This window comes from Lygodium microphyllum, chromosome 4 (genome assembly GCF_053477565.2).
Source record: "Lygodium microphyllum isolate KBCC chromosome 4, Lygodium_microphyllum_v1.1.10, whole genome shotgun sequence".
Lineage (NCBI taxonomy): Eukaryota > Viridiplantae > Streptophyta > Polypodiopsida > Schizaeales > Lygodiaceae > Lygodium > Lygodium microphyllum.
In genome coordinates, this window is record NC_141138.1 from 18380353 (window position 1) to 18397484 (window position 17132).

The window sequence follows — 17132 nt, forward strand, 5'->3', positions numbered from 1 at the left end:
ACAATAGGAACAACAATGAAGTGAGTTTAGTAGAAACACGAAGACCAACATGAGTACCCTCTCTAAAGCTAATACAAAAATGCAAGTATGGAGATGTGGAAAAAGCAAAACATAGGTGGAAGGAGAGTTAGGAGCAGTAGTGGCAAATAGTTTAGCTCAAAATGTCAGATAGAAAGTTGAAATGCTAGCGTAGCTAGAAAAAATGCAAATAGTAGCAGGTGTTCAAGGTAGGAAACAAGTCTTGTGCTTAGTTGTTCAAAAGCAGATGACAATGAGGAGGAGAAAATACATGTATAATAGCTTCAATCAACAGAATTGCATGTGAGGTAGAGAAGGAAAGTTGTTATGTCCTTGGAGATCTAAATGAGCGCTAGTAGCATTGGTCACAGTGGTCATGAGGTGACTTAGTGCAAACGGATTAAGGATACCTTGGAGTTAGGGCAGCCGAGTCCTATAAATAGGACTCAAGGTTCTATTGTGCACATTCATTGTGTGATCACCACTCTTGGACTCTTGGTCCATTGGTCGACTCATCCGTACATTGGAACGGTGTGGGTTGGTGGTATGGGATTCCAACCCTTGGAATGTGGTCATGGCCGTGCCAGCTTCTAAGCTTAGAGGTGAGCCCGTTTGACTCTATGGTTGGGAGGGTGAGTTTGATGTCTAGTCTCTTTTATGGCGAGTTTGGCTTGTGTCCTGTCTAGTGTGTAGGTTGAATCCTAGGGGGGTGTGAAAAAATTCGCACTTGGATAGTTTAGCAAACAATTTCTTGTCTTAAGAGATATAAGATGATATTCAAGTACTTAGCATGCTTCTCCAAGGACTTACTATAAATAAGGATATTGTCAGGGAAAATGACTATTCACTTTTCTAAATATGTTCGAAATAGATCATTCATCATTTGTTGGAAAGTTGTGAATGCATTGGTCAATCCAAAAGGTAGAACAAAAAATTAACCATGTTCATTTTGTGTTCGAAATGTAGTTTTTGGGACATCCCTTGAAGCTATCCGTATCTGATGGTAGTTGGATCTTAGATCAATTTTGGTGAAATAGTACACATCATAAAGCCGATCTATAAGATCATCCATCCTTTGGCAATGGATATTTATTTTTGATGACCACTTTATTGAGACCCTTGTAATCAACATAGAAGTGCATTGTATTATTCTTCTTTTTGGCGAGGAGTATAGGTGTATCCCATGGGGATTTACTTGGCTCAATATAACCCTTAGCCAAATAGTCCTCAAGTTGCTTAGCTATCTTGTCCTTCTCTTTTGAGCTAAACCTACAAGGTTGCCAAGAGATGGAATGGCTATCTTACAAAGTTTCAATATGATGGTCTAAGGTTTTGCAAGACGATAGAAGTTCGTGAGGTAACTTCGACAGAAAAACATCAACACACTTATGTAACATCCGATCCAAATACTTAGTCACATCTGAACTTGTATTGAGATTATTATTAAAAAAATCAAAGTACATTGATTATCAGACAATTGAACTTTTTGAACAAAACAAATGTTAGTAGTAACAGTTGGATCAAAAAAACATTGAGAAAACTCCATTGTTGAAATAATATGTACATTATTGTCTGTGATTCAGGAGGGTAAACAGGCCTCGATCATATGAAAACGATGATTAAACTAAAAATAAAGTACATGATTTTTATAATCAATATGCAAGGAGGAATATTTTTCAAAGAACTATGGTATTCCAAGAATGACATCCACATGGTCAAGGCTCATATGTCGGAAATCCATGATTTGATGGTATTGTTGAATTGAAAAATCCAAGTTCTATACCAACCAAACCTAATGATCCGCTATAGAGCCCTCTGCATATCGGACATGATAAACTTGGTTAGTAGGTATTGTGTAGTCATAGACCTTGCATCAAGTGAGAAGAAATAAAATTATGAGTAGAATCATTATTGAATAAAATTGTAACATCTTGGCCATTTATATGCCTTGTGGTTTCCAAGAACCAAAGGATCATGTGAACTAAAAAAGTTTTATTAATGGGACTACTATTGCTATTACTAGCATTAACAAAACATTCTTTAAATAAAACTTAAGAAGAAATACCTAGAGCCTCAAGGGTATTTACTGAAGTCTTGGAAGTAGACTTCGCATTTTTATTTTGGGGACACTTGTGATCACTGGGAAATGATCTGTGTGATGGCATACGGAACAATGGCCCTTCGAGCAATCCTCATAGCAAGTCACCATACACTTATTATCTTTTTGTCTTGTGCAACTTCAAAGTTATTTGACGAGTTGCTGTTGGGGTAGATTATTTCTTTGACCTAAAGATTGAGGTAAGTTAATGGCAACCTCCAGTTGATTGATTGTCCCTATTTGCAACCAATATTGTTAAAATTCTTTGTATACATGTAGAGGTCCATGAGTGATTGAAGAGGATTGCGAAGCACCTCATTCTAGTAGTCTGACCACAATTCAAAAAGATATTGCATATAGAGGAGTGCTTGAGTATCATCCAAGGTCTTCGTCTTATGCAATAAATCTTTAAATTTCTGTGAGTATGTATCCATGCTTTTCTTCCCCAGATCAAGCTTAAATAATTTTTGGAAATTTTCAATCCGGTCATTGGCAAGGTAGGTTCAGTACGTACATACGGATCGTTACCGTACGGTACGTACTGATTGTACGTTTTGTGTACGTATGGAACATAAAAAACGTGATCATTTTTTTCATGTAAAATTTGGGGCCCAAAACGTGATGTGCCTAACGATTTCTGCATCGCTTGGTTATTTGTGGATTTTCCTGAGCAAAATGAGACAAAAGCCCTAAACGTGTTCACTGTTTCAGTGTTTGCAGGTTACGTGAGCTACAGGAGGCGCCAGCATGCACAGACCATGTACGTCTCGTCTCTCTCTGTCTCTCTCTCTCTGCGGTCTCTCTCTCTCTCTCTGTGTGGACTTACATTCATGCATGTCGGAGCCTCTCTCTCTCTCTCTCTCTCGCGTAATGGACTTTCTTTTCTCTCTCTCTCTCTCTCTCGCACGTGCACGTGCACACTTGCTCGCGTTGATTCTTGTGCACGCGCGTGCACATATTTATTGATATTTTTCTCTCTTATTTTGCTCCAGGAGCCATCATGCCGAAACCAGTCAATCCCTATTGGAAGGAGTATACCAATATACTCCATATCGTCAACACTCCCGGGCAAGCTGGTTCAGGTAGTCGCAGGTGGTCATGCAAATTCTCCAATTTCACATTGACCAGTACAATTACGCGTGTGGTGAAGCATTTGATAGGCATCAATTGCACAAACAACTGTAGCGCGTGCAAGAAGGTGCCAAAAGTTGTCCGAGAGAAGTTGATTGCTGAGAACTTCCTAGCAATGGGGACAGCAGCAAAAGGCCAAGGATCCCATAAAACACGACGCCTTGCACAATGCTCTTATTGGGGAGTTTGGTGATCCTCCTACACAGGTAGAGGAGAGTTTTGTGTCTCAGCCCGTTGCCTCAGAGCAGCCATCTGCTAGTAGGAAGAGGGCTCGTGTCATACAGGAGGAGGAGGAGGAGGAAGGTTCTAATGATGTGCATGTGCCTAGGCAAACCACCTTGCCTTCACGTGTGCATTCTCAGTCTTGGGTGAGAGAGCGTCAGAAGGTGGCTGAGATGGAGATTGCTCGCACTCTCATCGAGTGCAACATCAGTTTCAATGTCTTAAGGATTGAGCAATGGAAGAGGATGGTTAGGGCCATTGCCGAAGTGGGTGCTAGTGCTACAGATTCATGGTGTGGGTTGGATTACAAAAAAATGCGCACCACTGCACTTGACGAGCAAAAGGCCTTAATAGATAAGGCATTGGTCCCAGTGAAAGCTGGTTGGCAGCAGTTTGGATGCACCATCATCTTTGATGGATGGAGTGATATACGCAGGCGGCACATCATAAATATACTTGTCTCCTCTTGTCTTGGTACTTACTTCTTGCGTGCTGTAGATGCAGGGAAGGTAGGAGAGAAGATCACAGGTGAGTTTATCTATGGGCATATTCGTACAGCCATCATGGAGATTGGTAAAGAGAATGTGGTCCAAGTTGTTACAGATAATGCATCCAACTGCAAGGCAATGGGAAAAATGGTGAAGGTAGAGTTCCCACACATTGTGTGGACTCCTGTGCAGCCCATTGTCTAGACTTGCTTATGGAGGACATAGGCAAACTACCTTGGGTGCAGCCCACAATTTCAGATGCTACTAGGATGACCACATTCTTTCGAAATAAGCATCAGGCTTTAGCCATCTTTCGTAGCCATAGTAATCTAGATATGGTGCGGCCCTCCAAGACCAAATTTGCATACATGTTTTTGGTGTTGCAAAGACTCTTCAAGCTTAGGGATTCACTTTTGCAGACAGTTGTGGACCCAAAGTGGAGGGATATGTCTCATCCACAAAAAGAGGCGACCAAAGCCATTCAAAGGCGTATCTTAGATGAGTCTTTTTGGACAGAGGTGCAGGATTTGACAGTGGCTTTGCAGCCCATGTATGTGATGCTACGAGTTATGGACATGGAGGGCTCCACATTGGGTCTGGTTTATCACCTCTTCATGCAGATGAAGAGCCATATCACAGCATGCCAAGCCTTGTCCCAGTAGTGGTAAGTACTAGATTTTGTTCTTGTACTTCTTTATGGCTGCTTGCATATGCTATTTACTTATTATTAAATTTTAATGCATAGGCTATATAGTATAGCACATGCATTGGCCTTGCAATGTGTTTAAACTTTGATGTTGCTGATTTTTACAGTCGAGATGATATCTTGACTCTTGTAGAGCGTCGGTGGAAGTTACGAGTCATCCCATTCATGGGATGACTCCTTTACTCCATCCTTTCTACAAGACCCCAGGCTTGTTCCATGAGCAACATCTCATGCAACTGAAATACAAGTTCATCGCACGTATCTTTGACGAGGAGCAGCAGCTTCAAATAGATGCAGAGATGTGCAGCTTTATGAATAACTTGGGACCATCATTTTCATGGGCGGTGGCATTGCGTTCGGAGGCTACTAGTCTTTCTCTCACATCGTAGCAGAGTTATGGTCGGCAAGGTCTTCCATGTCTGACTTATTTGGCTCTACGTATCTTGTCACAGGTAACTCACTCTCTGTGCTCTCTCTCTCTCTCTTTCACTCTCTCAAGTGTAGCAATGGCAATTATCAAGCCAATGACACCTGCAAATGCAGGATTGCTCAGCGGGTGCTTGTGAGCGCAATCGGAGTGCTTATTCTTTGATTCATACAAAGATCCGGAATCGCCTTAACACTTCTCAATTGGAGAAGTTAGTGTACTGCAGGGCCAATATGAGGCTTGTGCGTGCTACCTTTCCTTGGGGACACCCAAGCAGGTTCGAACTAGTAGCTATGAAATATTATATCTCTATTAGTATTTAAAATTTACATTATTGTTCAATGTTAACAAATGTATGCTATGTTGCCATCTTGAACAGGCTGATTACTCACGTATAAAGCTGGTGGCTGATCAGAATCATTCGATCACAGATGAGGACCAGCATATTAGGGACGAGCAGGAGATTTTGCGTATGCTTCATAGAGAGATGGAGGAGGTGGATAGGCGTGTGACGAGGTCACGCGCACGTGCTTATAGCATTCCACTACGTGAGCAAGCTGCAAATCCAGAGAGTGCTCGACGGAAAGGCATTTGCAGAGGGAAGCTACCCATTTGGACTCCTCGGCGACGTGAGAATGAGGCAGTTCGTCTCATTCACACTGATGAGGAGGAGGATCTAGGTGATGCAGTCCAGGCTACAAGCCCTGTGATGGTAGAGCCAGAGTTTGATGATGATGGCAATGTCGTGGCGGATGGAGACATGCTCTCTTCAGCCTCATCATCGTCCTCTTCTGATCATGAGTTTTGCTAGAGCCTAGGCAGTGGACTGTGGGCACTAGTGACTACAGTTAGATCTAAAAATTTTGAATTTTCATATATTTCAGTTGGGTGTTTTTATTTATGACATATATATGCTCTATTAGGAGTCATCTTGACTTGATATTTGTCACATTGGTGGATCGTTCCTAACTTCCTTGTTAGCAATTGTACGTTGTTGATGCAGTGTACTGTGTTATGTTTTGGCTCTTTATCATGTAGACTTCCTCAATGTTAGTTTGATAGTCTCAAATTTCAGTTTTCACTATTCAGTGTTATGCACGTGTTAAATGTTTAATGCTTAAAGGTTTCAATTGTGATGTGACATGGTCATAAGTACTAAGTAGGGAATGTATATATCTTTATGCTTAATGTACAGTGGGAAACACCCTAAAATATCCTCTTGTTTATTATTTTTTTACAAAGGTACGTATTTTTACGTACATAAAAAATTTATCCATACAGAACGACGTATAGTACGTATCTATACATGCCGGACATTACGTATGGAACCACCTTGGTCATTGGTCACAAAACATTTTCGAAACATGGATTGAAAATCATCCCAAGTTGCTAGTTGAGGATGTAAGTCAACCCACCAAGTGTACGCCTTCCCTTGTAACATGATTTGTATTTGCTTGATGCATTGAGTGATATGATACAAACTAAAATACGCTCTTCATTTGGCCAGCCATGAGTCGATGTTTGTCTCATCATATTCCTTCTTTCCATTAAAGGGATTGGATTGGAATTGAAGAGGCAACGTCCTCATGATTGCAAGCACAAACGGAAAATGGGGAGTGCAGAGCTTGGCTAATTGGTGTTGCATTTCCTTTACTTGAGCTTGGAGAATCGCTACAATGGACGAATCTCCTTCGGACTTAAAAGAAGAATTTTTGGGATGCTACCAATGCATGTGTTCGGTCAGGCATTCTCCATGTGTTGAGATTTTGCAGGAATGGACGTATCCAAGTGGGATACACCATGAGAAGACATGGTATTAACAAAGGGAGAGGTTGTGAGAGAATTAAGAGAAAAGTTGTTTTGGAGTTCAAGGAGTGTGAGAGAGAGGAGTAGAAGAAGCAGAAACGTTTTGCATTTAATGCGGAACTGGAGTCGTCTTTTTTTTTCTTTGGTTTTTTGAAGTTGGGTGGAGTAAAGAGAAGGGATAGCTTTGGTTATTCAATTAGGCATTGAGATTTTAAAAGCCATATATAATAATGTTTGATCAAGCTCAAACTTAATTTGTCTTTTGTGCTCTTTAAAAAAAAGAATAAATAAACGTGGGTTCGTTGGCATTTGACCACATGTGTCAACAAATAGGAGATACTTCCACGTCAATGTCCAAGGGGAGTTGACCCCCCTACACGTTGACTTCCTTACCAACATGTGGCTTATGGCATCTACATCTCTCCGTTTGCTTGAAATGGTAGTCCAACTTGATGTTTTTCACAGTGCAAATTGCCATCTACCCTGCCATGATTGTGTCATTAGTGCCTCTCTTGTCATTGTACCTGCCTTCCTTCTCATTGATGCTGTTCATTGTCACAGCAATGTGACAGTCTGACTGCCAACAGCCGTCTTCTCATGTCTACCTACATCTGTCCTCTCTCTACATGACTCAATAGTCTCAATAGTCTTTCCTTTCTATCTCTACGACTCAATAGTCTTTCTCTCTTTAGGCTATAAAATGTCGGTGTTTCTCTCTTCTTGACACCCACATCTAGAATACTATACTAACATTAAATTATAATAAAAACATTAACATTAAAACTAATGGTAGCATTAACATAAACGTCAAATGCGAAAATGGTGCTACAATTTAATGCCACACTAACGTTAAAATTGGTGCTAACATTAAGATGAAATGTTATCATACCACAAATTTTTCAATTTCCAATGATGGTTTGCCATAGCCTTGGAGTGGCCACTCCCTAGACTCCCAACCGTTAGAACAATTGAAAACCTTTTGTGCGGTAGCATCACCTCAATACAAAACCCGAGTATAGATACGAAATATACCTTACCCTCGTATCCACCACCCACAATATGTGTCCCTCGTGCATGCCCCTCCTGCCAAGAGTGCCCCATACCACCCTTAACAAGAAAAAGGCATACTTGTTAGGCATGAGTTATCATGATTCTGTAAGCAAAAGTGGTTTTGTGTACATCATCAAGTCTTGAGCTAATTGCATGTTGATGCTTTGATACAAATGAAATGTTCCCCTAGGATCCAACCTACACACGAGACATGACACAAGCCAAACTCACCATAAAAGGGACAAGACTCAAGTGAAGAAAATGACTCTTTAATGAACGTACCAACTCCTAGGTAGACTCCATCTTTGGCCGGTTTTTCCACTTGACCAAATACTCGGGATAAATGGTCCAATGGGAATGCTTAGTCTTAAGGTCAAAAACCAATTCGAGTTTGAGTGGAATGTAACTAGCAATATTCTTAAGTTGCAGGACTTTCTCAATCAAAATATTCTACTCACCTTGTTCCAATCGTTCTTTCAAACGACTCACGTGGAGTACAAGATAGACTCAGATTTCTCATGGTAAATCTAACTCATAGGTTACGCTACTTATCTTCTTGGTAATTTGGAAAGGACCGCAATATCTCAACAATTATATATAGCATTTGTCGGTAGTCATTGAATTGGAGTCCTTTGGGACTTTAAGGTAAACCCATATGCCTTCTTGGAGCTCTTTGGGAGTATGATGTTGGTTAGCATAAAACGTAGCATGATCTTGGGCTCTTTTAATGGTTTTCCTCACAATCATCAACTTCTCTTGAATATCATGGAGAAAGTCAACTATGAATTGCATTTTCACTCCTTTGAGATGCGTGGCAATCGGTGATAAGCATAAATGGGCTATAATGAGTAGCCGAATGCTTAGCACTGTTATAAGCAAACTCAATCTAAGGAAGATAATGCTTCCCATAAGGTTGTCTATGGGAAAAATATGCATGAAGCATATTCTCCATAGTTTGATTTGTTCATACGGTCTGCCCATTGGTTTCTAGATGTTTTGTGGATGACAAGGACATTTGGGTTTCCAACTTTTGAAAGACTGTTACCCAAAAATGGCTAGTGAACTTAGGATCGGAGTGATTGACTATTTCATTGGGCAAACCATAAGTCGATAAAGTTGTTTGACAAAGAGACTCGCTAACTCATGGCTTTTCACAATTGTCTTTGTAGGAATGAATCAAACCAATTTCATCAATCGGTCAACCACAACCCATATTGTGTCATGACCTTGATTCGTATAGAAAAATCTTAGTACAAAATCCATAGAAATGCTACTCCACTTCTTATCAAGGATTTGTAACCGATGCAATATCCTTGCCTATTTGTGTCGTCCATCTTTGTTAAGTTTACACTGTGGGCACTCACATACATAAGGCTCAACCATAGTCTTAATATTCGGCCAATAAAAATGACAAGTAACCAAGGCCAAAGTTTGATGTATGCCAAGGTGTCTAGTGCTTGGCGCATCATGACACTCATATAAAATTTTATTGTGGATATCTTGATCATTGGGCACATACACTTGGATAGGCGCTAGTAGCACTAGTCACAATGGTTATGAGGTGACTCAGTGAGAATGCACTAAGGGCACCTTGGGCTTAGGGCAGCCAAGTCCTATAAATAGGATTGAAGGCTCTATTGTGCACATTCATTGTATAATCACCACTCTTGTACTCTCGGCCCATTGGCTGATTCAACTGTACACCAGGATGGTGTGGGCTGGTGGTATGGGACGCCAACCCTTGGGACGTGGTCGTGGCCGAGAGTGCTTCTAGCTCTCAAGCTCGAGGGTGAGCCCGTTTGGCTCTATGGTTGGGAGGTGAGTTCGACGCTAGTTCCTTTTATGGTGATTTGGCTTGTGTTGTGTCTCGTGTACAAGTTGGATCCTAGGGGGACATTTCAAAAGCGATGCAATTTACTCAAGTGAAGAGCAAGTTACTATGTCGGAGTGCGCAATGGAAGTGGAAGCATGAAAATAGGAGCACTTGACAAAAAGAAAAAAAGTAATAAGAAGCATACCTTTGGAAGTTGTTAGGCTTGTGCTTCATTGTAGCCTCAAATACCTTCTTTGGCACTCATGACGATCATTCCCTTTCCATTGTACACTTCTGAGGCCGTGATTCATGAGTTTTTGGATTTCCTATCTCCATCATAGGGGAATATCTTTCTCTAGTTTTTTTTTTGGGGAAGGGGGGCCTTATTCATTGTGCGATCTTGCATACCCTTGACGAAAGCCTTTGCGTTCTTCTTCCATTCACAGTTTTTTCCATTTGTTTTCTTACAACAAACCCATACGAGTATGGAAGTATGATTGGACATGATATGTGAACCTAATTTGATTTTGAAAAATACAATCTCTCTTTGCATCTTGTTTGGCATAGAGACGGGGATAGTGTCCTCTTTGTTAAGGCCTAGGATAAAGCACGTCTTCACGTTGTCACTAGTGTGGAGACGGAGCTGGTTGCTCCCTTTTGATGTTGAGTTTTTTGGGCACCCTTAGCTATCATCTTGTCTATAGTCCCTCCGTATAAGGCCACTCTTGGGTGGAGTTCTTGGGTTATTGGTATTTCCCTTATGATTGATCACCTTGCCACATAGCTGTCCTTACTTGGGATTGTGTCGTGTTTATACTACCATATATTAGAAGTTGTTCATGGGTGGAGAATCTCTTATCCACACACCACAACAAAACGCGGCCCCCCCCCCGAAAAGGGAAGTGAACATAAACCAACTTGCACACTTGAAATAAATCAAGAAATAGACAAGAGAGCTAGAATGCTGTTGCATGGTAGATGACACATGATAGGCCCCAAATATTGGTGCCCGTTATGGTATGCCTTTATCATTATTCAAAAGCTTGCATGAATCACAATTTACTTGTTGTCACGCGTAAATAAATACTTGTTTACTAATAATAGACACACGAGTAAAACAAAGCATAGATTGATAAAGAACATAGTTAGGATTAGGGTAACCGTGAGAGAATGAACACTGAAGATGAATAATGAATGCTGAATACATACGATGCTCAATGCAGCAAACACACTATGGAAAGTGAATACCGAACCTCAAACTCCCATGTCTCTAGGACTAGGGCAGAGTTTATGAGCTAAAGAGAGTGTTGTACACCAGCTGCAACAAACACAAATCTAGGAGTGTTTGGATCAGTGCTGGATGAAATTGGACAATGGGAATGTGAGCAGTGCCGGATGAAATTGGACAGCGGGAATGTGAGCAGTGGGTAGAAACCAGTCTAGAAAGGGTAGGTGACTATTGCTGCAGCAAAATGCAGCTGCAATGATAAGATGGCAGGTTGTACGACAGTGCTGGATAGGAAACACAGCTGTGAATGATGATATTAACACTCAACGACAATTGCACAGTGGAGAATGCAGGCTGGAATAAGCAGATCAGCAGCAAACACAGCCTGTCTGATGTGGACAGCAAACAATCGCTTGTAGTAGGAGACAATCTAGATCCAGGGGCCAATTGGTGCGCAGCAATAGACAGTAGCTCAAACTGAGATATCCTTCACGAATGGGGTGTGGACAGTAGAGAGAGGTGCCAACAATTTGCAAAACAAGATTAGGGTTGAGTGGTGGGTAGTTGTCTATTTATAGATAAGTGGATTCTCCCAAATTAGGGTTTGGCTTATGGGACATTGACATAGACTCATCCTTGGACATCTGGATGGATGCTTGTAGCATTGGTCATAGTGATCGTGAAGTGACTTAGTGCTAAATGTACTTCGAGGTTAGGGTAGTCGGGTAGGACTCAAGGCTCTAGTGTGCATGTTCATTGGGCAGTCACCATTCTTAGACTCTTTGCCTGTAGACTGACACACCCATATATCGAGATGGTGTGAGTTGGTATGGAATGCTTGTCCTTGGGATGTGGTTATGACCGGGGTGTTGCTAGCTTCAAGGCTCGTTGATGAGCTCATTTTGCTCTATGGTTGGGAGGTGTGTTTGATGTCCAGTCTCTTTATGTTTGTGGATATAGTAGCTTGTGTCGCGTCTCATGTCAGTTTGGATCGTGGGAGTGTCATATCCTTGGACATCTAGATGGGTGCTAGGACCATTAGTCATAGTGGTCATGAAGTGACTTAATGCAAATGCAATAAGGACACTTTGGGGTTAGGATAGTTTAGTCTTATTTATAGGACTCAAGGCCCTAGTGTCACGGGGTTGTGAAATTTTGAGATGCTTTAACCTTGTTGATAACATTTGATTGAGTTACTAATCAAATGTGCAAGGTTGTTTAGCACAGGGGATGCACATGGCAATTATTTCATGATTATAGGCCAAAGACCGCAAGGGTGCAATGGGAGTCAAAGGTCAAAGTTGTGATAAGTTATGCCAGCTAGGCTTTGGGGGTCAGTTGGTGTCAGTTTTAACCTTAGGACATTTGTTTGGCTAATAAGTGTCAATGGTGATACTAGGGACTAGCATTAATTTATTAATTAATGCCAAGAATCTAAGGTCAACAGAGGTTGGGGACCATTCAAGCTTGCAAATGGTCTAGCCAAATTAATTATGGATGAGCACATTTAATTTTGGGCAGGGTTAGAAGGGCTAAACTTAATTTTCAGTATTATTTAATTTTCAAAATTAATTAAATGGTTGGATAATGTTGAAAAATAGATTTAGAAGGTTGCCACTTGGCAAAAATGCCCATGCAAAGTGAGAAAACGGTTTTGAGGGTTGGGTCTCAGCCATTTAGTTAGTTTACAGCTTGGGGGGGATGGGGGAAGAGAGAGAGCTACTGGTTCATTATCTAATTAGAGAATAGCAATTTGATGCAGAAGATAGCCATCTGGGGGCCTTGGCAAGCAGGGGATAGTAGGAAGACACCTTCCAAGGGTTGGCAACAGCTTTGCTGATCAGGTGATAGCATTTTGGAGGTGCTTGGCAGTAGGTGATGACATTAAATATAGGTTGGAGTAGACAACAGGTAGATTTTAGGGTTTTCTCATGAAAAAAATCAGATTTCTTCCATCTTGGCTTTCTTTCACCTTCTCTAGTCTATTCTCAAAAGATCTTAGCATTTCTAAGCCATTCTTTGTAGATCTCAGCCAAATTTGGTGAATAGCAAGAGGATTTCTATTGTAAACCCTAAATTTTTGTAGAAATTAGGGTTTAGTAGCCAGGCCAAGCCATCCATTGTGAATTGAGACAACATTTGGCTAGTTGGTGGTTTCATTTGTGTAAGTCTTGGTAAAAATCAAGGGGCAATTGGCCCAAATTGCTTGCCGATTGTTTGTACAATGAGGGGCTTTTGGATTAGCCAAGAAGATCGGAGAACCTTGGCTTGCAGTTGATCCATTGGCAACTGAAGTTAAAGAAATCCCGAAAGGGGCGTCAGCTTTGGAGCCAATAAGGTGTCTATTGTCCAAGATTGTTAAGGTAATGTGTGCATTTCAGTTTATGCTCAATTATTAATTGCTGCAATTAAGTGCTTGATTAGGTTTTATCATCCTATTTGAGAAGAAAGCTTGGTTTCACCCTAGTGTGCATATTCATTGTGTGATCACCACTCTTGGACCCTTGGCCCATAGGGCAACGAATTTGTACACTGAGTAAATCGGCCAAGACTTGTCTTTAGCACGGTGTCCTTAGTTGCTCTTGCCAATCTTGACCAAATTTACGACATATCATACCATTCACACTCTTAACAAGTATATGCATATGAATACATGCTGTCCTTGATCCAATTGACTTGGAAAAGTGATGTTGCATGTACAACCTTGGTCCCTCAGTGTTGCACATTGCAAATAATGTGTAATACATGCAAATCTCGATTCTAAACTCATCAATGTCAAATTAAGTAAATTTAGACGTGTAGTGCTGCCACAACAAACCAATATTTAATTCATGCTCAAAAATAAAGGGCAGTCGCCCTTGATCCCTACTATGTGAATTCAGGTTCTACTTGCACTTCCCTAATTAAATTTCCTTGCATTTTTTGTGACAAAAGAGTTGCAATCCTTCTTTCATAGGGTTTAGGCTATATTTTCAGCAAATTTTCATGGCACAATTGATCCATAGGGTCATTGTGACCTTTAACGTTGGCCTCCAACCGACTCTAGTGTATTCAAAACTGAAACTTAGCACTTAAGTTCGCCAACCCTAAAAATGGCAGCCAGCATTTGATCTCGATTTCATGGAGCATCTACCTTGACAACTATCTTGTATAGTTTTTTTGCAATCCCACATGGCACCTTTAACAAATAGAGGGATTTCTTGCAATGAAATTATGAAAGCATCACTTTTTTTGGGATAGATTTGTTTAGAAAGTGTGCAAGTCTGGAGATCTGAGAGGAGAAGATAGAATCTCAACTTCTTGTGCTGTAGTAACTTATTTTGATGAAATTTAGATGAAGAAAAGAGCAACATGCCTTGTTGTAAATGGAATTACAAAGCTGCCCAATGGATTCCCCATATTGAGAGAAGATTGGCTGTTGTCTTTACTCGATACACATTGTGAGCTCATGTTCCATGGTTGAAACTTGCAATTTTTGTAGCTAAGAAGAGAAGAATGGGTGTCTTTAAACTTAGGTTCTCAAATGAGAGAGAAAGAGACCCCAAATAGCCAAATTAGCTTTCTAAATGAATCACTAGAATCAAAATCGAATTTCATTAAGGGCTAATTAATTATTGGGTAATTAATCATAAGTGAGTTGCTTACTAAAGCGAACTTGAGCATTGGGCTTGCTTTAGAACTTAAGTGAGTTGATATTGGGTAAAACTCTCAAATGATTATCAAACCGAAGGTGCAAACTTTCAATTTATGAAAGTTTAACGTTGCATCTTGTTTCTTTTGCCTTACCCTTGTACTGTAGAGGTTGCAAACTTCTTCATTGCATGCTTGATGTCAAATCCTTCATTGCCGATGCAATGGTTATTGTGCCAAAAGCCAGGGGTATCAGGATTAGAGTTCATTCCAATTAAATCATTAAGTTCATTTCTTATTTTGGTGACATTGAGAGGGAATGTTGAGCAACCAAAGTCATCACATGCATTAACATTTAATTATACTGCATTGATTTTCTATTTGGTCTCCATACAACAGCCCCAAAAAGGCTTTATGTGTATTTATTGGCACTTATTTTACATGATATGACTGCTTCAAAGTCCTCTATTAATAGGACGTGTTATGGGCTTTATGCTGCCCGTTCATTCCTCTTCCGATCAGTTCATGCCTCAACACTCTCCAATGCTGTCCACACCCTTACATGGAGGACATCTCAGTTTGTGGAGTCTATCCAAGTGCTGCCTCAACTTGGCGCTCACTTACTTCAGCCTGGCAACACTTGTTGTGATCACGATGACCTGTTTACAGCAGTCCTAACACTTGCATTTACCAAGCAGCTGATGACTTCTCCAACGTTTGTGCTTGCTGCCAGCAGGCCAAACACATAATTTCCATCTGCGTTTTGACTTCCTTTAGGTTGCCCTGTTGTTTGCTTTCAACGTGGAGCTTTTTCAGGCTGTCGGTCATCATCCTTCTTAGCGAGATTTATGTTTTGCTGATTCCACTGCTGCCATCTTCATTTACAGCAGCTCTCATATTTGTCACCACCTACAGCTCTTGAGGATTGCTTTTTACTTCCTCTACAATTGTCCATCATCACAATCCTCTTTTCCAATATCCCTTGCCAGGAGTACTGGTTTTGAATCCCTCCATGCAATCATTCTCCCTCATAGGTGTTGCCTTCTGATCAGCCTAGACAGTGCAATCATCTTTGAGCTCTGATCCGTTATCAACTCAACTCTGCTCATCTAGTAGTGATCCTAGAGACATGGAATCCTGAGGCTCCTTCATTGTATTAGCATTGTACGTGATTCATTATTTCATTCACTTTCTGCGTTTCTGAGTTCTTTGTTAAATAGATCCAGAATTTTAACTTGTCAAGTTTACACTGCACTTAAGCTTTCTGCTGCTGATGGCTGTTTGCTTCAGGGATGATTAAAGCTTAGTTGGAAGCTGCGAGTGTAATCTGACATAGTTTATGGCATCTTTGTTTCTGTATGCTCCTCTTGTAAGATCATAATATGGCATGGTGCCATGCATAATTGAAATTCTGATGTTTGCTTTCCTATTGATCCAGGATATAGATGGAATGCATCATTCTGCACAATCAAGGCACATGAGTCAGAGTATTCTACCAGCTGGTGGGCGTTCTCCACTTCCAACAGCACTTGCTAAGCGCAGTGCTAGTGAATATTTGAGCAGCCCTGATCTCCATAAAAGACCTCGGCTGCAAGCCATTGCAGAACCACCACTTACTTTGGATGTAGAATCTTATAGAAGACAACATGAGATCACTGTTGTGGTATGTACATGTCTATGCCTTTTCTTCTCAATTGTTGTGGTAAGTACATGTATGCATCTCTCTTTCCAATTATGCGCTCAATCCTTTGTTTTGTGAGTGATTTAATTGTTTTTGTTTCTAGGGGGAGAATGTACCTGCTCCAATAATGACATTTGATGCAGCAATATTCCCTACTGAAATACTGCGTGAGGTATGCATGACTTGAGTAGTGCCTTAAGTTTGTTGGCAGATATGTTAGTGCAATATGCATAGATGTACTTGAAAACTGTACCATGCATCATTATCAAGGATTCCAGCTTTTTAGTACCTCAAGGATAAATTTATTTACAGTAATTGTTAATTTGTTGAAATGCTGTACTTGGTTGATAAGGCTGGCCTCTCTTCTGAATACTATGAGGTTGAGATTGGTTTGACCATGGTTGCTTTATCTTGATTTCTGGGACTATTTAAGCATTGGTTTGACACTGTAAGTCTACTAAGTTGACCTACAAATCAAGACATTCTTAAGGTGTGAATGAGTGTGCTTTGACTATATGTGCTGTATAGATACTGCTGCTCATCTGATCACGGCTGCTTATATGAATTGCTTTGCCTAGATTTTGGGATTGTTTATACTGGCTCCTGAAAAGGTAAGAGCATATAGTTGTCACAATTGCCTCCTATCACGCAGGATATCATTCATTGTACTGGTACTGAAGACCGCTATTAGGTTGATGCAGAGGCAATCTGTTCTTGGTAGTCATGATGATCTAGGTGTGGTATGAAAGTGATTGCTGGAAGCGTTGCTGGTGGAAATTGTTAGAAAGCTCTACAATGAAGCGACCAAGAGCTGTCAGAAGTGGATGCAGCAAT

At 40.7% G+C, this 17132-nt stretch overlaps 2 protein-coding genes and 1 pseudogene across 2 annotated transcripts in view; all 3 read left to right on the forward strand.

Moving 5' to 3' along the window:
* The window catches only part of LOC148036840 (uncharacterized), an 85075-nt gene that overhangs the window by 15590 nt on the left and 52353 nt on the right, over nt 1-17132 (forward strand). The window contains exons 2-3 of the mRNA XM_087675738.1: nt 16056-16280; nt 16402-16470. Coding sequence (XP_087531864.1) covers nt 16056-16280; nt 16402-16470 — 294 coding nt within the window. The remainder of the gene's footprint in view (nt 1-16055; nt 16281-16401; nt 16471-17132) is intronic.
* On the forward strand, nt 3117-4779 carry LOC148036841 (uncharacterized; annotated as a pseudogene).
* On the forward strand, nt 5446-5901 carry LOC148036842 (uncharacterized). The gene has a single exon (XM_087677012.1). The coding sequence runs from the start codon at nt 5446-5448 to the stop codon at nt 5899-5901; it is 456 nt and encodes a 151-aa protein (XP_087533138.1).

What these genes read in the sequence shown, in the direction of transcription:
- LOC148036842 (XM_087677012.1), top strand. Translation starts at nt 5,446, where the DNA reads ATGCTATGTTGCCATCTTGAACAGGCTGATTACTCACGTATAAAGCTG.